The sequence below is a fragment of the Dunckerocampus dactyliophorus genome, chromosome 19 (assembly GCF_027744805.1).
Source record: "Dunckerocampus dactyliophorus isolate RoL2022-P2 chromosome 19, RoL_Ddac_1.1, whole genome shotgun sequence".
Lineage (NCBI taxonomy): Eukaryota > Metazoa > Chordata > Actinopteri > Syngnathiformes > Syngnathidae > Dunckerocampus > Dunckerocampus dactyliophorus.
Genome location: NC_072837.1, coordinates 2,050,466 through 2,073,881, shown reverse-complemented (window position 1 = coordinate 2,073,881; position 23,416 = coordinate 2,050,466). Strand labels below are relative to the sequence as shown.

General features: G+C 45.2%; 1 protein-coding gene across 10 annotated transcripts in view; it reads right to left on the bottom strand.

Annotated features, from left to right (window-relative positions):
- The window catches only part of syne1a (spectrin repeat containing, nuclear envelope 1a), a 115,718-nt gene that overhangs the window by 11,527 nt on the left and 80,775 nt on the right, over positions 1 to 23,416 (bottom strand). For 6 of the 10 annotated variants that reach the window (XM_054762005.1, XM_054761999.1, XM_054762004.1 and 3 more), the window contains 42 exons: positions 22,049 to 22,171; positions 21,770 to 21,952; positions 21,005 to 21,148; positions 19,429 to 19,644; positions 17,856 to 17,996; positions 17,074 to 17,187; positions 16,829 to 16,990; positions 16,510 to 16,704; positions 16,232 to 16,405; positions 14,823 to 15,014; positions 14,280 to 14,411; positions 14,012 to 14,112; positions 12,985 to 13,135; positions 12,775 to 12,903; positions 12,522 to 12,695; positions 12,192 to 12,407; positions 11,714 to 11,815; positions 11,189 to 11,308; positions 10,871 to 11,071; positions 10,615 to 10,788; positions 10,404 to 10,535; positions 9,947 to 10,143; positions 9,746 to 9,878; positions 9,493 to 9,675; positions 9,266 to 9,415; positions 9,005 to 9,181; positions 8,791 to 8,946; positions 7,938 to 8,093; positions 7,686 to 7,856; positions 7,479 to 7,612; positions 7,202 to 7,406; positions 6,521 to 6,703; positions 5,726 to 5,872; positions 5,484 to 5,638; positions 5,256 to 5,403; positions 5,081 to 5,175; positions 4,766 to 5,003; positions 4,428 to 4,679; positions 3,465 to 3,590; positions 2,592 to 2,747; positions 2,111 to 2,269; positions 1,871 to 2,037 (listed from right to left, as the gene is read on the bottom strand). In XM_054762005.1, coding sequence (XP_054617980.1) covers positions 1,871 to 2,037; positions 2,111 to 2,269; positions 2,592 to 2,747; positions 3,465 to 3,590; positions 4,428 to 4,679; positions 4,766 to 5,003; positions 5,081 to 5,175; positions 5,256 to 5,403; positions 5,484 to 5,638; positions 5,726 to 5,872; positions 6,521 to 6,703; positions 7,202 to 7,406; positions 7,479 to 7,612; positions 7,686 to 7,856; positions 7,938 to 8,093; positions 8,791 to 8,946; positions 9,005 to 9,181; positions 9,266 to 9,415; positions 9,493 to 9,675; positions 9,746 to 9,878; positions 9,947 to 10,143; positions 10,404 to 10,535; positions 10,615 to 10,788; positions 10,871 to 11,071; positions 11,189 to 11,308; positions 11,714 to 11,815; positions 12,192 to 12,407; positions 12,522 to 12,695; positions 12,775 to 12,903; positions 12,985 to 13,135; positions 14,012 to 14,112; positions 14,280 to 14,411; positions 14,823 to 15,014; positions 16,232 to 16,405; positions 16,510 to 16,704; positions 16,829 to 16,990; positions 17,074 to 17,187; positions 17,856 to 17,996; positions 19,429 to 19,644; positions 21,005 to 21,148; positions 21,770 to 21,952; positions 22,049 to 22,171 — 6,764 coding nt within the window. Of the gene's footprint in view, positions 1 to 1,117; positions 1,836 to 1,870; positions 2,038 to 2,110; positions 2,270 to 2,591; positions 2,748 to 3,464; positions 3,591 to 4,427; positions 4,680 to 4,765; positions 5,004 to 5,080; positions 5,176 to 5,255; positions 5,404 to 5,483; positions 5,639 to 5,725; positions 5,873 to 6,520; positions 6,704 to 7,201; positions 7,407 to 7,478; positions 7,613 to 7,685; positions 7,857 to 7,937; positions 8,094 to 8,790; positions 8,947 to 9,004; positions 9,182 to 9,265; positions 9,416 to 9,492; positions 9,676 to 9,745; positions 9,879 to 9,946; positions 10,144 to 10,403; positions 10,536 to 10,614; positions 10,789 to 10,870; positions 11,072 to 11,188; positions 11,309 to 11,713; positions 11,816 to 12,191; positions 12,408 to 12,521; positions 12,696 to 12,774; positions 12,904 to 12,984; positions 13,136 to 14,011; positions 14,113 to 14,279; positions 14,412 to 14,822; positions 15,015 to 16,231; positions 16,406 to 16,509; positions 16,705 to 16,828; positions 16,991 to 17,073; positions 17,188 to 17,855; positions 17,997 to 19,428; positions 19,645 to 21,004; positions 21,149 to 21,769; positions 21,953 to 22,048; positions 22,172 to 23,416 lie in introns of those variants that run through there. The other 4 variants (XM_054762002.1, XM_054762006.1, XM_054762007.1 and 1 more) reach the window with 3 other exon arrangements.

The following is a 23,416-nucleotide window of genomic DNA, read 5'->3' as shown; positions in this document are numbered from 1 at the left end:
CAATGCAGCTCTCACTATCTCACCACACAGACTTGATAAAAGTGAAGGTGGCTGTGACATTCCATATTATGTCAATGTGTCCTAAAGCTTGCTACGCAGCAAGGATTAACCTATGCTCTACCATATAGCCGGTGTTTATTCACCTAAACTGCAAAGAGGTGTTAATTGGAAGCAGGTGATAACTGGAGAGAGGCTGTGGTCAATGTAGAATACTACATTCACAATTATAATGCTGCTTCTGCCTTGTATTTGTATTTAGTTAGGTAGTTCATTTAGCCATTTTTATGCTTGAAAATGCAAATTTAGGCCAGGAACAAGTGCAATTTACTTAAATATGCATTTTTTTGTACTAATAATAGGACGTATTCCACCGTGAAACAGCAATCATTTATTAATACATTTTTGAAAACCACAATAAAGTTAGGGTGCAAAGTTTGAACTGCGTTGCAGCGAAGGACGTTTGTATTGCACAACACAGCAGCAGCAAATCCAATGTTGTAATAGCATTACAACATAGGAACAAATTGCTCAGCCAGCATTGATAGCGCCGTGGAGTTAATTGGATCAACAGTACGGAAAGTGTAACAAGCATAAGTTTCACCCCAACAGATGAGTAGCGCTACCAACACTTTAAAGTGCATGCAGAGGTAGCTAAAGCAGCTGTATGCTGACCACTCATGATACTTCAAATGCAGCTACCGATGTCTTGTTGAGTTAATAAAAACAATATTTTCTGGCCCCAATTAGCGTTATTTGCTTTTGTAGACTATGGATCCGGACAGCAGAAGTGAGCTGAAGTGAACTGAATAGAGGCGTTAATTGGAGCATTTACGGCACGTTACTTCTTGACCCTTATTCTTACATTATTATCATTCAAGTGCATGTTCAATTTGATGCAAAGCTTTGCTGAAAACACAAACACGCCTCCTATACAAAAAAAAAAAACAATACTTGTACAGATACACTTGTCTAGATAAAAATATATCATTTGCATGCAGCCATACAAGAATCCTCATTTAATCACCATCCAAGTCCACTTAAGCTAGAAGTCCAGACAGCAAACTGCGGTTGAAAGACACAGACATAGTACAGAAATGCTTCTCAAAAATTGTCCTGCCTGTTGACATCGCAGTCACACTGTGGCAGATCCTCTCCTGGGCTGTCTGCCATCTTATCCCAGCCTAAATCCAAAACCATGGGGGTGCAAGATTCCCAGAAACGACGTTTACAAGAAAGCGTTACTCGTCTGCATGCAAACCGTCTCTCTTCTCTTTCGTCTCCGTGTGGGACTTTCTCCCCCCAGAGTCTGTGCGGGGGGGGGAAGGCAGCTGGTATTTGTGAGGTGGCGCAAGTGTGACTTATCAACTGTTGGGGGAAAAAAAATAGGCCTAAGTGTGGGCGGGTTAGTGTGCGCGTGCCTGAGAGTGACAAGTACTGCTGTTTCTAAAAGCAGCCTTCCAGTCAGAGGCATGTGGCCATGCTGGACTATTACACAGCAAACACACACAAGCAAAGGCAGCAGGAGCAATGCATCAGAAAAAGTTACAGCATTCAACTGATTTGACCTTGCGGTGTTGTTGTTTTAGTTTAGTAGGCAACTGCAAAGAATGCAGCGGTCTGTTTGAGGTCAGAGTGTCCTCCCCTGCTTCCCTCATGTATAGTCCCAGTGAGCAACAGCCGGATGATAGTAGGGGGCGGTGGGGGACTAAGTTAAGGATTTTACTGCATACACTAAAAGTATGGAGAACTATTGTGTTTTACATACCATTCGATACCATTCATGGCCATTAATGTATTCAAATGAAATATCACCATATCATCACTGTCTCAGAGAGGACACAGCAAAAGGTCTTCCTGAGGGTTCACCTACCTGGCGGCAATGAGGTCCAGCAGGTGCTGCCACCGCTCGCTGACCTTATTGAGTTTGTGTTGTATATCCGCTGCTTTGTTGTCCTGGCTGGCCCGGGCTAAGCGCTCTCCCATGAGCTGCAACTGCTGCTTATTCTCCTGAGCAACACCGATCTCTTCCTGGTAATCCTGGTGGAGAGCCGGAGACAATTTAGCACTCGAGGTGTTCTATGTAACGTGTAACATGTGTGCTTAAGATCACCTTGCGCAGCTTTTCGATCATCTCCTCAATGCTGATGTCCCCATTTTGAGAGACTTTGCTCTCCATCTGCGTGAGCCATTCGCACAGCTCCTTGTTCTTCTCATTGAACACCGCCCACTCGTTCAACTTCTCGCATACCTGCTGCCGGCGCAGGGAAAGCTGAGGCCACAAAGTACAAATATACACAAATACACTATGAATACAAATATACTGCATTATGTCACATGATTAAATCCAATTATTATTATACAAAAAATATAACTAATCCAACAAGAAAAAATATATACAAAAATTAAAATACACAAATACATTATGAATAAAAATATAATGCATCACATTATATAATTAAATTTAATTATTATTATTTTCCTCAAAAAAAACAACTAATCCAACAAGAGGAAAATTGATCAAAACAAATTTGAAAAAAGATAAACAATTAATGCATGCACTAGACAGAATTACGTTGGAATAATGACTTTACCTGATGGCACACCTCCTCCCACTGGCGCTGGAGAAGCTGGAGGCGTTCCTGAAGGACAGTGATGTCATCGTTGCCCACCACGCCCACCAAGGAGTCCCTCAGGAGGAACAAGGATGTGAGGTCATCGCTCCAGCCCTCTACGCTGCTCTCCAGCTCCTGCATGCACATAACGTGACATGAAGATGGTGTTCGAGAGGGTCAGAGAAGGTCACAGTCAAAGTCAAAGGCTTCTTGTCTTCGAGATGACAACCAAAAAAAAAACAGGCAGAAAAACATAAGCAAGGATGGAACTGTCTGAGAAAAAGGACTAAATTGAGTGGTACATCACCAAAGAATATACCAGCTAAATCATCCCCTTGCATCTCTTCCTCCTCTTCTGTCGCTGTGAAGGTTTCTCTTTGGTGCAATCATGTGTGGACCAGGCGCACACACACATTCATGCACCCCCACCACTTACATCCTCTCACTGCGCATGCACCCTGCCTCCTTTTCACCCCACCCCCCCTTTTGTTGCCTCTCATGTGCAGCTCTGCTCCTCCCCGGAGGGGCCGAGGACGTGTCGTGCATGAAACATGAATGCACATCATGTCCAGTAATTATCCAGTACCACGATTGTCTATGATGTGAACTCTTCAGATGGGGCCGCTGCTGAATAGCAATGATGAAAGCATCACATGTGAGCAATAACCTTCATGTTATTGCCTTGAAGCATCCTTGCTGGTCAGAAACGGAAGATTTCAAGTCTCATAAAAGCTACAATACTGACAACCTCAGCAGGTCAAACAATGCTTTTGAATAAAGACGATTTTGCCCCAGCTTGCTTATCTCATGGCTGTGCATTATTAACAGGATATTAAGTTCCGCCATCATCACCTTGCATCTCATCTGCTCCGAGTGTAGCTCCTCGTGGTGGTCAGGCAGCGCCGCAGACAGTTTCCTCTTGAAGGCCCTCAGCTTCTCCAGCGAGGCGTCGATGCCTTTCTCGCATCGCTCCCAATTCTAAACGCACAACACATTAAAAAATAAGAGTTCCAGTGCGGAGATTTTGGGGAGGTTGTGCTCCAAAGGGTGCAGATTATGGTTATTTTTAGCACATGGAGTGGGGGAATATTTCAGGAGAAAAGAGGACCTTATTTGGCAAGGAATTCTGCAGCAAAGTAGCATCTGAGCTCACACAGAAGGCACACCTGTACAATCTAATCAGAGTCGAAGAAGTTTGTCTTCAAAATATGACTTTTTTTTGGTCTAAAATTATGTTTTTTTTGGTAGTTGCTTTTCCTAAAAATGTTTATGCCCGTTGTGATGGTATGAATTTTATGGATTCAAATTTCTCATACTATTAAACCTGAGGCAGCCTAGTGGTTAGCATGTTGGCCTCACAGTCAGGAGCTCGGGAAGATCTGGGTTCCAATCTCCGTTGGGCGTGTGTGTGGAGTTTGCATGTTCTCCCCGTGCATGCGTGTTTTTTTTCCGGGTACTCCGGTTTCCTCCCACATTCCAAAAACATGCATGCTAGTTTTATTGGAGACTCTAAATTGTCCATAGGTATGAATGTGACCGTGAATGACCGTCTATATGTGCCCTGCGATTGGCTGTCGATCAGTCCGGGGTGTACCCTGCCCTAAGTCAGCTGAGATAGGCTCCAGCATACCGGCAACCCTAGTGAAGATAAGCGGCATAGAAGATGGATGGATGGATTGATATTGAACCTGACTTATTATTTTTTCAATGTGACACTAAGTCGCAGTAGCAACAGTAGCACAGTAACACGTAGGGATAATGTGTGTCAAATGTTTATCTGCACAAGAAATGATGACAGGTCGACTTGAGTCTGACCTTGAGCAGACCATGCAGCTCCTTCCTCTGCTGGTCCAGGCGTTGGTGGGCGTGTCTCCACCGCTCCTGGATCTCCATCAGCTCTGTCTGCAGCATGGACTCGGCCTGGGCGTCGGCCGACAGCAGCAAGCTTCTGCCGGCCTCCACCGTCACAATGTAGCCTCCTTGCTGCCTCTGGAGGACGCGCTCTCTCAACTGCAAGAGCGAGGAGAAGGAGAGCGGACTGAGGGGGTAGTGGTTAACTAAGGGAGTCTATGGTTAGAGATGGGGTGAAGGTTTATCCGTGGGGGATTAGTTAAGAATGACTTTTCCTCCTGCATGATATCATTATTACATACTTGTATCTGGTCTAGCAGGTTTCTAGCCTGCTGCAGAGCGACTGGTTCTCCTCCTGGTTGATGCACGTCCAGGTCGCGAGACACTTCCTGCAGCCAGCGCAGCAGCTTTTCAGACATCTCGTGGTAGTTCTGCCACTGGTTGACCAAACTGTCAATAATGCCTCTTCGTTGCTGGGCCCGCCTCACCACACCCTGCCACTGATTAGCCAGCAAGGCCAGCTTAACACTGAAGTCGTCTCTGTTTAGAGAGCCAACAAGAACATGACATTATAAGGAGATGTTTTCAGAAGGTGATGTCATGGCTCTTTAAGTTACCCATCATCCACTTGTCCCTGGTCCAGCATACGATGGCCATCGCTGATAATGGAGTAAAGAATCTGCTGTTGGCTGAACATCTCTGCCTGGAACAACTGCAAATGTAAAAGATAGACTGCATGGTAACACTGTCTGACACATTTAGCACGCAACAACCACACAGCGCCTCTCTGACCTCATGGTCTCGCTGTTGTTCTAGCAGACGCTCATGATTGCCTGAGATCTCCCCAGCCAGTTTTTGCTCAGTCTGAGACAGGAAGTCCATCCAGGCTTCGCACTTCTGCAGGAAGCTCTGGTGCAGGAGTAGCAACGCCTGTAGTTTACTGGAGTGGGATGCATGTTTTGGTAACGGATGGCGTGCCGCTATATTGTAAGTAGTCATTAGCATCTAGCAGTCATGTACCTGAACCGCTCACTGAGGTGAGCCAAGTGGGACGCCCACGCCCTGTTCAGACTCTGCAGACGCTTCAGATCTCTGTCGCTGACTGGCAGTCTGTACATGAGCACATTAACGCGCTCCAGGTCTGGAGAGAGGCTGCTCAGCTTGGAGAGAGGAGCCTGGGAAGAATAGACAGACAGTCATCAGTCCAGATGCCCCATAAACCAAAGAGAAGCACATACGTACAACAGAGGTGTATCTTGTACCTTCAGTTTGCCCATACGTGTCTGTATCTCACTAAGCGCTGGCGAGCCAAGCTGGTCAGACTCCTTCAACACTTCTGCAGCCTCAGCAGCCGTATGGACAAGCATGTCCAATTGTTCCCTGAAGCCCTCACAGGCCCGGCATCCAGACTAGTCAACAAACAAATAACCATCATAACTCTTTTGTCATATGTCTCATTGTGACTACATCGTCCCTCGCTATATCGCGGTTCAAATATATCGCTCCCTCATTATATCGTGTTTTTTTCAAAAAATAATTAATAAATGATGGCTGTTTCATGGCTGTTTTAAATGATGTTTTTGGTTGGCCTGTTATTAGTCATAAATATTGAAAGACAAGCTATATGTAGTATTGTGGCCACTAAGCATCAGTAATGTTATAAAACATGACGTTAGATTACAATACCTTTCACACTGCATGGTCTTTGGCTTCTGTCCTTCTTCACCACTCCGTTTGAAACACTTAAGTTTAGAATATGTACATTGGAGAAGCTAACTGGTTAGCTCGCTAGCTTGCTATGCTCGCAACAGCCGTCTTTTGTCCCTGCAGTGATACCATAGCGTGTAAATGTGACTACAGGGTGTTATTTCATCTCTATGGGGTCTGATAATGTTAAAACCCGTATTTAGAAGGTCATAAACAGGTTTTCTGTAGTTCTTAACTTACTTAACTTAACTACAAAAAGGTTCCATTTATTAATATCAAATCCTGCTGCACGGAAATTCACTTATCACAGATAAACAAGGGATTACTCTGTACATCTGCTTGCTACCTACCTGCAGTAACTCCTGCTGCCTGTGGAGGGCGTGTGTCAGCGCTAAGAGGCGATGCCTCAGGGACATGTGATCTGACTGGAGGGCTGCAAACGAGGAGGCATCAACTCTGGTCCTCAGCTGCTCTCCCAATGCTTGCAGCTGCTGGAGGGAATGCTGCACAAACTCTTGCTCACCAAGACACTCCTGCAAAACCAGTGCCATCGTTGGAAGTGAGGTTGGCATTCTTGGTGATGCAATTGATACCCAAGCTTAAATATTTAATTTATTTATTTTATACTTTATTACAAGCCATAGTGACTTTATTACTTGTATATGGCTGGAGTGTAAAAAAAAGGACACCCAGAAAATCTGCTGTACTATATTCCTAAATTACAGAGTCTGGGAAGAGCATTAAGGCAAGCATTCCAAGAGAAATCTCCCAGCGAGGCCCCATAAGCCCAGCGGGACACGAAAGGACCCCTGTTGTGTAAATCAGGAGCCTGTCCCTCCTCTAAAGACTTTTGTTGGATTGGATTGTGACTCTGCATTCCAGCACATTAAAAGAGAAGGGGTGCAATTTAGTATTCTGCAGAGGGGACTTGTAAATCACGTCACAGTATAGTCCCGTTTCCAACAAACCCAATGAGATGCAAATGAGTTTTCAGCCACAGATGTATTAAAACAACAACTTCTAACACTCACATTGCAGTCCTTTATCCAGGAAGTGCTCTCCTCTTGAGTGATGTCCCTGTCGGTGGCGCTCTTGAGCAGGCGGTCAGCACGCTCCTCCTGCTTCTGCACTGCTTTCACACAACTACCATACAGTTCCTTATAGTGCTGCCACAGCCCCAGCAAGGCCTTGCTGCTCCTCAGCTGCTCCGAGATCTGCTCTAGTAGGTCGTTCCACCTGACATAAAATGCCATATAAATGTGATTTCTGCTCATTTGATTCTGAAACACAATGTCTTTTCAATGTTACCTTATGTTGACATCCCGCAGGGCTCTGTTAAGTGTTTCAGCTACACACGGGTGGCACTCTGTGAGGAGCTGCTGTGTGACAGAGCCAAACTTGCGCAGACTGCTCTCCTGCTTGTCCATTTCCTCTTGCAGGTTCTTAAACGACAACAAGTTCAATGAAATATAATGTATGACAACTTTCACAGTACGGTTTGTGCGGTTGACGGACCTCCAGACTCTCCACCTGTTGCTGCACAGCCTCCAGAGAACCACTGACAAGGTGCAGCCTGGACACACAGTACCTCCCCTCCATCAGGTAGCCAATAATCTCCTCCGAAGCTCGTCTGTACAAGGTCCATTGTTCCAGCACCGACCGCAGACTCACTTTCATCTGACTTATCTGATAGTAAACGGCAGGCAACTGTCATTTTAGCGCAGAACGACAAGTCACCATTGATTAGTTTAACGGTAGCGCACTTACCATGTGGTCCAGATGAGCCCAGGACTGGCTCAGTCCCTTGAGGGTCTCTTTGACCACACAGCAGGCCTCTCCTTTCTTATCCTGGATGAGAGCGTTTCCTCGTTCCTCTGCCTTCTCTAGATCCTTCTCTTTCTCCTTCACTAATTCCTCCAACTCCTGAAAGAAGAACAACTTGTTTGAAGGAAGAAACAAAAAGCTAGAATGCCAGTGAGCGATGTCACTGAGCCTTAAGAGACTATTAGAATATTATACTACAGAATATTTGACCATTCGAATTCGAATGTCATGTGATCAAGACTGTACCATTCTGACGACATGGGGGGTGCCCATGCTGCTGCTGAGCATTCATTTTTACATACGAAGTCTTTGTATTTGATATACATAGGCCACAAATTCAGCCTCGTTTGTGTGAGTAAAGGATTGCAAATGGCGTGTGTGTTTAACAGAAGACTTATACTTTTGCAAGATGGCAGCGTGTACGCACAGCAAAGCCCAGCGTCTCCTCCACATTTGCAGTTTTGTAGTTGTTATTTTGAATGTTTAAGGCATTTTCTTTGAAGAGAAAAAAGTCTCAAATGAGATGTTCATTTGTAGGGATCGCCATTAACGCTGCTTGTAAACAAAAAGATAACAAAAAACGGACTATTATTCGACTACAGGCAATCGTATTCGACTATAAAATCCTTAGTTGAAGACAGCCCTGCATTGCCGCAACTGCCACAAACAGCATCTGCTGGATTGGCTCAACTTGGCCCTGATGCAAGCAGACTGTAAGAATGAAAAGTGTGTGTGGCACCCCTCTACATGTTCCATAAAATCAGTGCGTCATTCACAGCCATGTTAGGTAACCTACCTGACAATCCTTAAGTGCATTCTGCACCGATGCTACGTCCTCAATCCTGTGTCTCTTCTTTAATTTCTCCTCCTGGAGTGTCAGCCATGTTTTCAAGGCCTGCACTCCATTTTCATGCTCTGACCAACTTTCCAAAAGTCCTTCCAAATGCTGAATCTAAAAAGAAAAATAGCAAGTCAGTGCAGTGGACACAAGAGGACAAAAGTCTGCTTACTTTTTCCGCGATGAGCCCTTGTAGTATCTGCCATCGTCTATTCATGGCCCCCAGCCTCTCTGCAAAGTCAGTTTTATCACTCCGTTTTCCTTCCACGTCCTGACTGCTGATCTGCAGCACTGACTGGTTGACAAAGTCCACAGTTAGCTGCTTGCAGGTCAGATCAATGCGGAACCCCTGTGAAAGACCATCGGGGCAGTCAGAAGAGGTACAGCAGCAGGTGAGAAGCAGGAGCTAAAAGGTGTTTCATTTTCAATTTACCTTGTACTTCTGCAAGAAGTTCTGGACCACCTCAGAGCCCACAGCTGCAGCTATTTGGTCCTGATCTTCATCTATGATGTTCTCCATGAGCGAGATCCAGCTTATCAGCTCCACTATGGCGTGCCTTGACGCCAGCTTCTCCATCTGCAGCTGAGATGGACAAAAGGTGATTGGTTACAATGATATCAGACGCAGAGGAAGAGCATCCGCTCTCCAAAGTGTGCCACCTGATGGAGCTTCTCTTGGACAACGGGAATGCGAGTGAGCAGCTCGGCCCACTGAGTGTCGATGTGGCCCAGTGCTGTTCTCAGACTAGCTGTGTCTACTCTCTTCAGTCTCAGCAGCTGGTTGCCCGTGCTCAGGACGGACGAACGCAGCGAAGACTTTGCATCCACCTCCTTGGAAAACTCCTGCAAGAGGCACAAGTGACTCGCAGTAGGATGCAATGCAGTGCAATCAAAATAATATGTTTTTACCTACCAGGAAAGCACAGAGGTGGTCTCTAACCGTTTCCAGTTCCTGAGGCACAGTCACCGACTGGGTTGTCCAAAACTCCAATCTGTCTAGAGCTAACTGCAACCAGTGGCTCAGCTCTGCAGACTCCCTCTGGTACCTGGGAAAAAACAAGACTTGAAAACTAAAGAAAATAAGGTGCAAATGTTTACGTTGCCCAAACCTTACCTGCTCCAGTGTTTGAGCGTGGAGTCAAGGCGGTGGAGCTCCTTGTTGACTTTGGTGGTAGATGAAAGCCAGTGTTCTCCCAGCTGGGTCAGCTGGTTCTCCAAGTCGAGACAGCTGACAGACAGTAGAAGCCTCTTGCCCTCCTCCAGGACCTGATACAGTTGGGGCTGATGCTCAGTCAGACTGGCCTTCAGACGCTGGAGGACCAACGAAAGGACAGGCAAGTGAGGACATTAACAATATGTAAATATTTACTTAAAAATAAATTATATCATTTGTTTTAAAAACTTGAAAATTGCATTTGATTCAATAATTGACAATTGTATGTAAGATCTGTAAAGATGTGTTTGCTCCGGAAGAACTTGAACTCTGACCTCAAGCCCATGAAACCCCTGAATGAATGATCCTTATTGACTTCCAGTGACCATACAGTATATTGTGTATGAGCGTTTCTTACCTGGTGGAGACTGATCCTCTCATGGAGTCTCTCCTCCGTCTCCTCCACCAGGCCCAGAGTGGGGATGCTGCACTCCACAGCCTCCAACTGCCTACACAAAGCCTGGTAGTCTTCCACAAGCCTGCTCCATGACTAATAGAGGAAAAATATACCATTTGTATTCAACCACATTTGTATGAATTGATGCAGAACTGGTGGACCTCCTGCCCACCTCCAGTATGCCCTCCAGTTCCACCCCCCTCCTGTGGGCCTGTTTGAGGACACTGTGGGCTAAAGACATGGTCTCCTCCAGGATCTGGCTTTCCCGCTGTGCCACCAGACCTGACACTTTACTGTAAAAGGTCTGGGTCAGGATCATATGACATTCAAGACTCTGGAAGAAGTCCTGCAGGGACAAAAATACAAAAACGTTAGTGGGACCAGCATGTGGATCAAAATGAGTATGTGGGAAAAAAAGTCCAACATACTTTGTGTTTGTCCAGTAACATTTGGACCTCAATTACAGAGGCTACCGTCATCTTCTGGTCTGCAGCCATCTTGTCTTGAGCCGTGTCCACCAGATCTGTGAGGTCACGGAGCGCGGCTTCGTACTGAGCCTTCAGCGCCAAGGCTCGATTCAGGCCGCTGCGCCTGGAGGCCACCATGAGCAGCAGCTCCTCATATGCGTCCTGCACACAGCCATCACCATGTCATGAGAGCCGATTACCGGAAATGCTTCATTTAACCCCTCATTCTCTTTGGGGTTTTGGTAAATAAACAGCTTGGCAGTAATCATTTAGTTTTACCTGTAATTTGAGAAGTTCCTGGTGGGAGATTCGGTCAGATTGGAGTCCCTCAGCTTTGGTTTTCAGCTCGGTCACTCTCTGCTCAAACTCCCTCAGACTGTCCTCTACCTCTGATAATGTCTGGAAAAATAACATCTCCGTTTTATCATTTGATAGTAGTAGAGCTGTAATCTCACTGGATGCTTCACCTGCACAATCGAGAGACACCCCCTGAATAAAGAAAACGCTTTGAATGAGAAGGTGTGTCTAAACTTTTGGCCTGTACTGTATGTGGCATAGAACTGCACTGCATCATATTCATTCTCATTTAACCAAATAACCAAAATATTAGAGACGTCCCTTCTACTACAGCCACAATAATATTTGTATTGTTAAATTAAGACCTTTTAAGGAGCGTGCAGATGTACCTCACCATTTGCCTGGTGAGAGCGTGTGAGTAGGAGGACTGGGTGGATGCTTTCAACTGACTCAAAAATAATGGATTTGCATTTTTGTTTTATTTATTTGTGTGTGTTGGGATCGAACCTCGATCTGCTTGGCAGCAGGCCGCTCCACTGTTGCAGCCATCTTCTGCAGCAGCATGTCTTTACTCCCGCTCAAAGCTGTGAACAGCATCCGGAGTTCATTCTAGCACAAAGGAGAGCACGCGGTGTTGAAATGGGACATGTACACACACATACACACACTGTTGTTACACATAATGAGTAGGGATGCGCCGATTGATCGGCCACCGATCGCTATCGACCGATTTCTGTGAAAAAGCACGTCATCGGCATATGCCGATAAATGCCTTTAAACGCCGATCACAAAAGCCGATCACCTGTGACGGGTACTATTGCAGCCTGCAGCCTCTAGCAATCCATGCTTATAAAAAAAATATACCGTAATGAATCCATGTGACTGGTATGGACCGATTTCACTGGTTCATTATGGGTATAGGAATGATGGGCAGCATAAAAAGCTGATGGGAGCATCTCTAACAATAAGACATATTGTATATTACCTGGAAGTTTAAGTGCTCCTGGAGTCTGTCCCTCATGGTGTCACAGTGCTGTTCAAGGGTGGAGTCCAGCAGCCCCATCCTCTCCTGCAGACCCTCCAGGGTGTCCTCCATTAAGGCTCGTTCCTCCCCTCCACACAGGCGGCCTGCTCCTCCACCCAGCAGGTCTCTGCACTGGTTCACCTCTCTGTTCATGTCCTTCAGATCTTTATTTGTGCACTGCGCAGATGAACGACAGCATTGCTCATTACCGCTTTGCAAGCACTTTTCTGACCTTGCAGCAGTGAATTTAAAGCATGTTTAAGAAAGGGAGCCATTTTCCTTTTGTCTTACCTCGAGACTTGTCAGCTGCGTCTCCGTGTCTTCAGACAGCAGCACAGGTCCGGAGAGCATCTCATTCTCAGCAGCGTCCAACCAGGTGGATGCTGCTGACACGGCGGTGTACAGCGTCTGTTGGAGTGTGGTTCCCACTGACAAGAGCGCCATCTTTCTGTCACCGCTCTCTGCCTGCACAGAGCCAGAAGGTTTCACTGGTGCGTCAAAGCCCCGTCAGAAATGCTACACTGGTTAGAAATCAAGGCTTTACCTCCTCAGCAATTCTTTCCAGAGTCTGGCTGCAGGCCTCAAATAAAGCCGTGGGCGAGTGAGAGTCCTGGCTGCTGGGCTCGCCCCTGAACACCATGCTAGGACTAGTCAGACGGGACCGGTGGATGATCTGCACACAAGGATGACGTTAGAGATTACTCATACACACCACATATGAAGGTTGGACGCATGCATTATGAGGGCGACGTACCAGGCTAAACTGGTCCTGTTCCAGTGTGTTGAGTGACAGCTGCAGCTTGGTACTCTGATCTTTGTTCAGGTTCTCCCAACGTTGTCTCAAATGGTCCACGGGAGACAGGCTCTCCGTCTCCAGCAACACTCCCCCAGGAAGAGACACCTCACTGCAGAAGGAGGGAAAACGATGTACTACCAAATTATTTGTTGTAATCATTGCTTACAGTCATCCCTCAACGCTTCACGGTTCAAATTTCGCGGATTCACTCTCACGGGTTTTTCAAAATTACTATATTAATTAATAATTAATGCCGTTTCGTGGTTGAATACCGCCTATTATAAGTCAAAAATATGCATACTGAAGGAAATTGTATGCATTTCTTGCCTATATTAAGCATTTTCAAGCATTAAAATGGTCAAATGAACTACAATACATACATAAGGCATGAAGAAGACGCATTCAAAGACGCTGTGAATGATACCCACTAGGTGTTAGAAATCTTACTGTAATGTTCGGTGAGACACAAAGATGGCAGATTTGATTGCCGGAACAACAGGCTTTTATTGCAGGTTTGAATTATCTCACAACAGCAACAATGATCCCTAATTTTAAAAAATTCTGTAATTTCTCTTGGATTCTCTTGGAGATCAATAAAGTATCTACTGTATTTATCTAACCCAAGCCAAGCTAAAACTCAACTCTGAACCCCCAACGTCACTTCCTGTCTGCCCGCCACTCATATCCCCGAAGTAACACATTTATAGCAACACACACGAGCAAGAGTCTAATTTATGACTTACATGGCTTATTTACTGTTATTATATCTACTATACTGCATTTGAATGCAAAGGTGCTATTTCATGTCTAGATGGCCTAATAATACTGTTTTTTTTTTTTACTGCAAGTTTTCTGTGCTCTACGAAAATATTCCATTTATAAATAAGGAATCGTACTTGGTGGAAATTCACTTATCACAGTCGGGTCTGGAAGCAATTAACCGCGATAAACGAGGGATTACTGTACAATGAAAGAGATACTCTACCTGTCCCCATTTGGTGTGATCTGTTGACTGAGTAAGTTTTCCCCAACACTGGCTACAGACTGAAGCAACCTCCTCTGCTCAGCAACATGCTCTTGCAGCTCCTACAAGCACAAAAAGCAATTCAAATGCATGGATATGGACAAACACAATGGATCCCACTGGACATCGGGTGGGATTTCTCATGCAATGCAATGGCAAGTGGTGATAAATGATTGAATCATAAAATACTTAAAAAAACATCAAAAAGCATAGACCAGCATCCTCTTACTCTCTGGCGGAGCAGGTTGTCATGATGCTGCTGTGTGCGTGACGAACGGGCCTGAGACAGCCAATCCTGCACGTTGGGGCTCTGCGAAAGCGTCGAGTCTGGCTCACTGTCATCCTGCTCCTGCAAAGAACCCTGGGAAAAAACCACAGAAGTGTCAGGAGGAGACAAAGAGGAGCTATTTCTAGCACGTTTATTGAAGCAAATAGTAACATATGCCCACCAACCGTCATGTTTCAATTCAGGCTAACGTAAACTGTTATTGAATTGTCAGCAACAAAGTGAAAGTGCCATACAGTGCTTAGCTTTAGCATGAGTTAGCATCCCATTGTCTGAGGCGCACAAGCGCTTGTTGTTGAGCCACAGTGAAAAACAGTGCATATTTATGCTGGGACGGTGACCTTTCGTATTTCTACAATGCTCGCATTGATGGTGCAACACAGCATAATTAAAAGGGCACGCAGTCAGCACAGGGACAGAAGGGGATTTAAATGAATTAAACAGCCGAGAACTGTAATATCAATATGACACATAGCATCAGCTGACCTGTATGTCCACCTGCTTGTCTTGCAACATCTGCTGCAGCTCCAGCAGGCTGTCTTTTAGAGAGCGCAGTTTGAAAGTGAGCTGCTCCGCCTCACCCTTGGTCTCGGCCCGTCCCTCCAAAAGTAAGCTCTCGCTGTGCACCGACAGCTCAGAGAGATACGACACCTTCTGCTCGATTTCAAATAGCATGTTCTGGAGAAGAAGCAAGAGAAATGCTTTTATGAACGGCTTGTTTGAGATTCTAACAACAAAACGTTGAATAACATGAACTAAATAATCTGGGAATGTCTTATAATTGCAAATTCGTGAAAAGACAATAGAAGAGGTAGCTGATTGTGGCAACTTTTTCAGTACTATTCTGAGTTAAGGGCCCTTGGCTAAGATTGTAACATTCCCAGACAATACAAAGTGTCTCCACTGAGCTGTTTTCCTTTTATTTCAAGCAGCCCAGCGCCTATCTGTGTGACGATAGAGAGCCTCGCCAGTCGCCACCACAAAAAGCCTCAATACAGCTTTGAAACTGAAAATTTGCATTTAAAAACCACAAATATCTCCTAGTCTGACACAGGGAAGTGTCAAAACGGAAAACAATGGCATGGGGTTCCAAATATTTGCACTGCAGTGTTACAAACTATTTGAAAGAAGACAATGACGTTGTTTAAACGGCTGTTTAGCGGATAAACAGACACAGTCACTACTCTCGTGTTTAAAATGTATGAGTTAGAAGCAACAATTTAAGACACGCTGGTCTACGTTACTGTCATGCAGTGCTAGGCCCCAAGGAGATGCGGATCTGCACAGGGTGAAACATCGACAGGAGCCATATGTGGGCTGTAATCAGCTTATTTTGTGTCTCCTGACCACCACACACACACACGTTCTATTATTATGGCAGCCAAGACAAGTATGGTCCATCATAGTGCCAATGTTGTCAGCGTTTGCATCAGCCTAGGCATGAATATTAGCTGACGGTGAGTAAGGATCTCTCTGTGACCACGTATAACGACATGACCCTAACTATTCGGACTTCATTTTTTGTGCTGCCAAAAATAGTGCAAAGTTATGTATAAGTCGACTAAAGAACATTGTTGCAATGATATAATCAGTTGAGGAGACTGTCACGTATTATCAATAGCAAGGCCTGTCACAATAATAAATTTTGCTGAAGCAACATGCACACGTGTTGAGACAGATGCACGGAGTGAACCCTCTTGTCATCCAGCGTGTTTGGTAGAGAGGGAGCAGGAAAACAAACATGCATGCACATGTCGATATATGGAGGCCGGCAAAATGATCAAATTTGTTTTTATTTATCGTGCGATTGATTACCGTGACAGGCCGATCAATAGCATGATGCACACTGTGTTCAACTGTATTCAGGCCAATGCATTGCAATGCAAATATGTCACCTGGCAGTCAATGAGCTGCTCCTCCATGTCTAGGTCTTCATTTTGAAGCTGAAGCGCCGAGCTGAGGGTGGCACGAGTGCTGAGCAGCCAGTGGTCGAGCTCCTCTGCCTCGCTGTGGTAACGCTGCAGGGCCTGCTCCTGTCGCTGCTCCTCGAGCTGCTCGCTGAGCTTCTCCTGTGCAACAATGTGACAGAATATGAGGCATAGTGGAGGATAAAATAAATAAATCTGCCAGCACGTTTGAAATAGGTTGACCATACTTGAAGATGACCACTGACCTCCAGCAGCTGGCGCTTCCCAGAAGCCTTCATTCTAATGGTGGCCATTCTCTCCCCCAGCACAGTGAGTGTGGACTGCAGAGCCAGCTGGTCAGCAGCCTCTGCGTTACTGTCGCTGTCAAGCAGCTCTTCCGAGAAACGTGTCTGCAGCACCCCGATCTCATCTTGCAGCATCAGGATCTCATCCATCAGAGCCTGTAAGAACATTGAGATGGGGGATGTAACTCCCATAAAAAAAGAATAAAACAAAACCACCTGCTAGATCTGGCGGGACAGTGTCGCCCCTTTCCGGAATGACGCTAGTGCAGCCGTTTCTCACCTGATGTGTCGCCATCTGGCTTTCGGGGCTCTTGTTGGGCTCCAGGCCTTCGCTAAGCGCCGCCTCGATGGACTCCATTTTGGTAGAAATGGACTGGAGGGACTCCTGGTAATGCTGCTGTCGCTCCAGGGCTTCATACAGACTCTTCTGCTTCTCGCTTATCTAAACACAACGGGGCGGCGAATCTCAAAAAAGTTAGGTGAATGAGGGATTGATTTGACCTGCTGATGGTGGATCAAACGTACCACATTCTTGAGTGTTTCCCAAGATCTCTGCAGGTCATCCAGGTTGGCAGCGCTGCTCTCCATAGACGGGTCGTAGAGTTCCTGCAGGGGGACTCGACTTAGACCGCCTCGACCCTGTGGCACGAGGACACAGTGAGTATAGAGTGCACATGTGGACTAACCATCTTAGTCCTGCACACTCTGAGCAAGAACTCATCACATGTGACTGCTTGAGTAGCATCTGACTCGTGAGGTCTACTTTGCACTCATGATACAAAAACTTTCTTTATGCAACACATTTCAGTTGACCTCTCACTCTTATCAAGTGATCCAAAATAGTTGATTAATGATCACATCTCATTACTGTAATTTGGAGAAAAGTTAGTATTGTAAAAAAAATACAACAGGAATGTAAAGGATAAAGGAATATAAGAATTTTCTTGGGTTCAAAAATGTTTAATGTGAGGTGAAAAATAAATTGAGTGTAAGGATGGGCACTTGACTACATTTCTTTGATCAATTAATTGGTAAAATTAACAATAGATTAATTCAATGACTTGTTATTTTCTAATAATATTTTTAACACTAACTTTCCATAGCTGAAAGTACTGTAGTCGAGACAAAATAACAGGATCTCTGTTGGTTGCAGACAATTATTGCAGTCCATTTTACTGATTAATCAACAATCAATTAACCCCCTAACGATCGATTGTTATGCCCATCCCTACTAGAGAGTGAGGATATGAAGAGCTGTCAGGCCAAGCAGGGTTAAGCAGGTTACCGGGGCGTGGGTTAGGCAGTACCTGGTTAAGAGGAGCGTCAGCGTTAGCCCCAGGGGAGGGGGAGCGGCAGGCAGGGGGAGAGGAGACCTCGCTGTTGGTGCCCTCCTCCCCTGACTCCTCTGTCACAGGGGAGAGGAGCGTGTGGCAGCGGCCTGCTGTCATCTGGCCACAGCGCAGCACACCATAAGAAGCGGGAGTAAGGGGAATCGAGGGGGACAGGAACACAGAACGGGAAACAAACAGGAAAAAGGGTCCAATGAAAAGAATGGGACACCAGAAGAGAGTAAGGAAAGGAAGTGCAATAATAGGCATTCAAATCAAAGTGGGTGTGCAGGTTTAGCAGGTTGCAGCGTGCACATAGTTTAACAATTGTGAGGCGGTGCAGCGAAAACACACTGAAAAGGACAAAAAGATGACTAACAGCGACATATTGAAACAATGAAATCATGGCTTCAGCGTCCCAGACGTGTGTCAGTTGTCTGTGAGCCTGCCCGCCTGCATGAGCAGAGAGACCGAGGTGAAACGTGAGCCAAACCCTACTGTGCCGCTTTTTGGCACTTCACGCACAACTTGGCTAAAGTCACTCAGGGCCTTGTTAAAAATGTGCTTTCCCGGGTTTTATGATGCAATGTGGTGCAATGGAGGACATTGGCATGTGGCGTGCACAGGAGGAAAAAAAACAAGTTAGCTCTGCAGCTGCACGGTCACTAGGTCAAAGTCAGACGATCCTACATGGTGGCGCTTAGATACACACACACACACACACACACACACACACTGTGCTATCTTGTTTCCAGGCCTGCTGGGGGCCAAAAACACAACAAACATCAAACACAGTGACATGATGATGGAATCTGAGTCAGACAAAATAGTTTGAGATGTGTAAACACACCAGACTGATGACTGACACAGCCAAAAAGTGAAGCAGCAAACGGACAGGAAGCAAGAACATTTTGCACTAAGCTAAATCAGAATAAACAAAATCAAATATACTGTCAATAAATGAAAACACAGTGCAGGTTATGGTGAGTTGTTGATATTTCATTCAATTCCCCCCGCCCCAATATCCAATATGAAAACAACATGAAATACATTTAAAAAATACAAATACTGAAATATTGTTTAATTGTAAAAAATACAAATACTGAAATATTGTTTAATTGAATTATTATTATATTTTTGGTCAAATTTTGCAATTCTTGTTTGTCTAAAATATATATTTGTAAATCCTTGTCCCAACTTCAAAGTTCGGCTTGGATCCATTTAGGATCTCAATACAGAATTAATAAGAGATAAAAAAGTTAAGGTCCTTAAGCCAACATTAGATTTGTTGACAGTTTTAATGGACGCTTTTCACAGCAGATTTCCTTTTGACCGTTTCAAACAGTGAAAGAGTACGACAGGTACAGATGTTAGCAACTGCATTTCCTAGCGTTCCATTCACGTCCAATGGTGGTGTAGGACTTTGGCACAGAACTGTATGTTTACGTTTATGGGACAACTGACCACCATAATTCAGGTCACACAATCCCTCATACACACCCAAGAGCAACTGACACAGACGTCACACACGAGGAGAGGAGAGGCCACTCACCATGACGACAGAGGGGTGCGCAGGAAGCTGCTTGTCGCTGGCCCCGGCGCTCGGCAGCTCCTCGTCGCTCAGCTCGTCCACGCCGTCCAAGAGGCCGTCCACCTCGCTGACTGTCAGCAGCATGGTGGCGTGCTTGGCCTTCACCGTCAGCATCTTGCACTTGGAGTGGAGCGAGGCGATCTGCTCCTGGTAGCCACGGATCTTCTGGGCTAGCTCCTGTCACAACATAGCCCCCATAAACACACACACACACACACACCAGAGGAGAACACCCCCCCAGGGGTCAGAGAGGGTGGTTCAGTCCACAATGGATGAGCAGTAGTTCCTGGTTAACAAAAAGGGTCTGGCTGAGTTGCCTCCATGTTGAATGAGGCGCTGGCATGTGAGGAGTAAGCGTAGCATTCTCCTCTCTGCTCAGCCTCTCTTTTGCTTTTGGCTTCACAGAGTGTGTGCACAGAAAGAGAATAGCTCTGCCTCACTCTCCCTAGTCCTCTCTCTCTTGTTCTCCTCTGTATCTCTGAGCCAATCAGAGCAGGGAGCAGGCGGATGACTCAGTGGCGGTCAGGCCAACAGGAAGGATGTTTGCTTGAGAAAAAAAGAGACTCTCTCATGGATTTAGTTCAAAATTCCTCAGACCCGCCTCCTCTTCCACATAGGCAAAAGTGCGAGGAAAAGCAGGAAGTGATGTCACAGCCCATACCCCTCCTCCACCCTTCCCCGCTCCCCCAATCATCTGGACAGATTCCTGCTAACAAAAGAGAGCAGCAAGGAGAGAGGGAGTGTTTGGAGGAGTGACATAGATGGTGTCAGATTTCAGCTATGGTATGAGCCTCCTCCTCTTCCTCCTCCTCTCTGAGTGCCGCAGATGGTCAATGCACATATAATCAGGTCATGTGACTAACTAGGCCAGCGGAGTAGTGGCTGCATGCTCAGCTTAAGAGGCCAGCCGCAGACATCAACGCTATGTAGTGACGGAGGGATTTCAGTCGCAAGTACGTGAGGCAGGAGAAGGCTGAAAATAGCATCAAATAGAAAAACACGCTTCCAGGGAATCTGGTCCCTGAAGGCTCTTTTTATTCTTTTTCAGATTCCCTGCCTCACACACACCGCGCTCTGCCACTTTAAAGTTGGGATACTGCAGTTGAATCGAGGCATGCACACTGCGTCACACAGGATTCTGCACATCAGATAAAGTGCGGGTTGGGCTTACAGAGGCAGAGCACAACTTTTTTTTTTTTTTAAGACTGCTTGCAAAACATTAAGTGAAGAGGTACAGTAGCATATGAACCTTAAAGCATCCTCAATGCAATGTTCCGGCTGTGATTGTATATATACTGTATCTATATGCAATGTACTTCCTGCCCCTACATGCTGATAGAGTAGTGCAGGAAATGTGTAACCCCTCCACTTCCTCTCTGACGTCAATCTGTCACTAACTGACAGTCAACAATGTCTATTATTGTGGGTTGTCGTGAAATAGAACTGCACTGCAGCATATTGAGCGCTGCTGATCATATTTCCGTGCTCCATGACATATAAATACAGTATAAACCTGCAAGAGCAAACAAGGTCTCACCTCATGGTGCTGTATCTGAGCCTGAAGCTCCTGAATGTTGCTGGTGCACACGGGTCGGTCCTGAATGATGCGGTGGGCTTCTTCTATCAACCTCTGCAAGTTCTTCACCTCCACTTCATACTGTTCATACTGCACCACAGCCTCCTAACATGAAATAGTGAGACAGTATGAACAGGGGAAGCAGGCACATGCATAGATGTGGCGTTTTTTAGTTTAGCTGTTTGTCCTCTGCACAGTTTCCAAGGACACATCCTTTAATGACTAATCTTCACTACAATGAGCTTAAAAGCAAATCAGCCCAGAAGTAGAGGATTGGAGGATAATACCAGTCTGAAGGGGCTTGAAAACAAACCCCGATATTTCTGAAAAGGTCTGCAGGGACTCGGCAACATCATTCACGGCATAATAAAACAGCGTCAACCAATTGATTCATTATTAACAACATATAAAATTAGCAATTACACTAATAACTATTTGCATTGCACCCTATAACACAAAATTATATTGCTATATTAAGAAATACATTTGTATTGCTTTTTAAAATCTTTAATAGACTAAATGTATCAAAGTGGCCCCCCTGCATCATTTGATACAGACAGGATTTTCACATCTACAGTGTAACTTGACACACAATGAAGCCATCCTAAAAGAACAACTATTATTTGTACAACTGACTGATGATGTGATCAATTATGAGGGGCATGAACCATTCTGGCGGGTGTATTTCACCAATTGCATGTGTTTGTGTATTTGACTGCCCCCTACCTGCAGGATATTGCACTGCTGGATGGTTGTATGCTGCAGCTGGCTGGTTTCTTGCTGCAGGCTCTGCGCTGTGCGGCACACAGGAAGACCTGCCACTACTTCTTCAGGAAGCCGGAGGTCGCTCTGACACTGCTGTACAGCCGCCACCTGCCGCTTGAAGCCATCCATCTCCGCCAACAAACGCTTGAGGAGAAGAGTTGGAGGGAAATGTGTATTAAAATGTGTATTAAAACAAGGGTGTCCGAATGGCTGTGTTTGAACACGTGTGCTGTCTTTTACTTGTCTCTGTGTGAGCTGCTCTCGCAGACTCAGCCTGTTGAGATCCGGGGAGGCCAGCGTGACTTGGATCTGGTCCACTGCAGCGTGGAGGCTCTTCACCTCGGCTTCCAGACGCAACATGTCCTGCGAAAACACGAGGAGGTAAATTATGTGAAGAGCAAATAGGGCTAAAATACCTGGCAAGAGAAAGAAGGGGTTCACCTGAAACTGACGCAGTTAGTAGCTTTTCATTTAAAATGACTATCCGTGGTCTTAAAACAGATGTTACTCTGTTTCAGAAGGGTCGAATGCCTGGACCTGAACAGCTGTACAGCTTTAAGACAATTGGTTATCAGTGCGGCTAGTGCAAGGACATTTGTGAGGGATCATAAAGGATCATGTGGCATGATGATATGTCCAGATTGACCCTGTTCTAGAGTGATGCGCACAACAGATTTAGGCAGACTAACGAGAGAAATTGAGGAATTGATGCAACAATCGTGCACAACTAACAAACTAGCCTGTGGGGGCAGTGTTATGTCCGTGGTGTCATTACAATGCAAACACGCCAGAAGGAAACAGTCAGGCGTATGGAAGATTAGTGTCGATTGACTGCTGCAGGGTTCAACAGATACGATCATAAGGGGTGTAGTACTTGCAATGACCATAGGGTGGCACTGTTGATATTTAGATGTGGGTGCTCAGGGGTAAGCCTGTCACTATAACACATTTTGCTGGACGATAATTGTCCAACAAATTATATTAAAAACATTATTATTGTTAAAATTATTTTGAGACCGTTTTTTATTAATGTAATGAATATGGCATAATAATGCAAGCGCACCGTATCAAAAACAAAACATGGAATGTCAAAAGCTTTTAAATAAATTCACTTAAACAAACAACATAATACATTAAACAAACATTAAAACAAACAAAAAAGAAAAACCCCAATGAACATAAAATGGCATAAAAAAGCAAAATTGCACTTCAATAAAAATCACAATATTTCTGATTTTGAATCAGTGTCACTTTCATTGTTGTCTGGATATTGACAACAAACACGGTGAAATAAATCTGAAATACTCTGAAGTTGACATTGTATGTCAATACTGACGTCAGCTCATTTGGATACACACTTCCTTGATTCAATTATAGCAACATTGTGTGTGGAATACACTGTTTACGTTTAACGGGATGGAACATTTTGTCAGAGTTTGGTTTAAGTACATGTTTCGCATGCAGCAAAATGCGTTTGGTGCACAATGAGGTGTTACACTTCGGGAATCAGCTGAAACATAAGTTTCGCCGTTTTGTGTTATTTATTTCATGGTCTTTGTCACGAACCTTTTCATGGCACAAAATAAGGATGCGCACATGGGCTGAAAT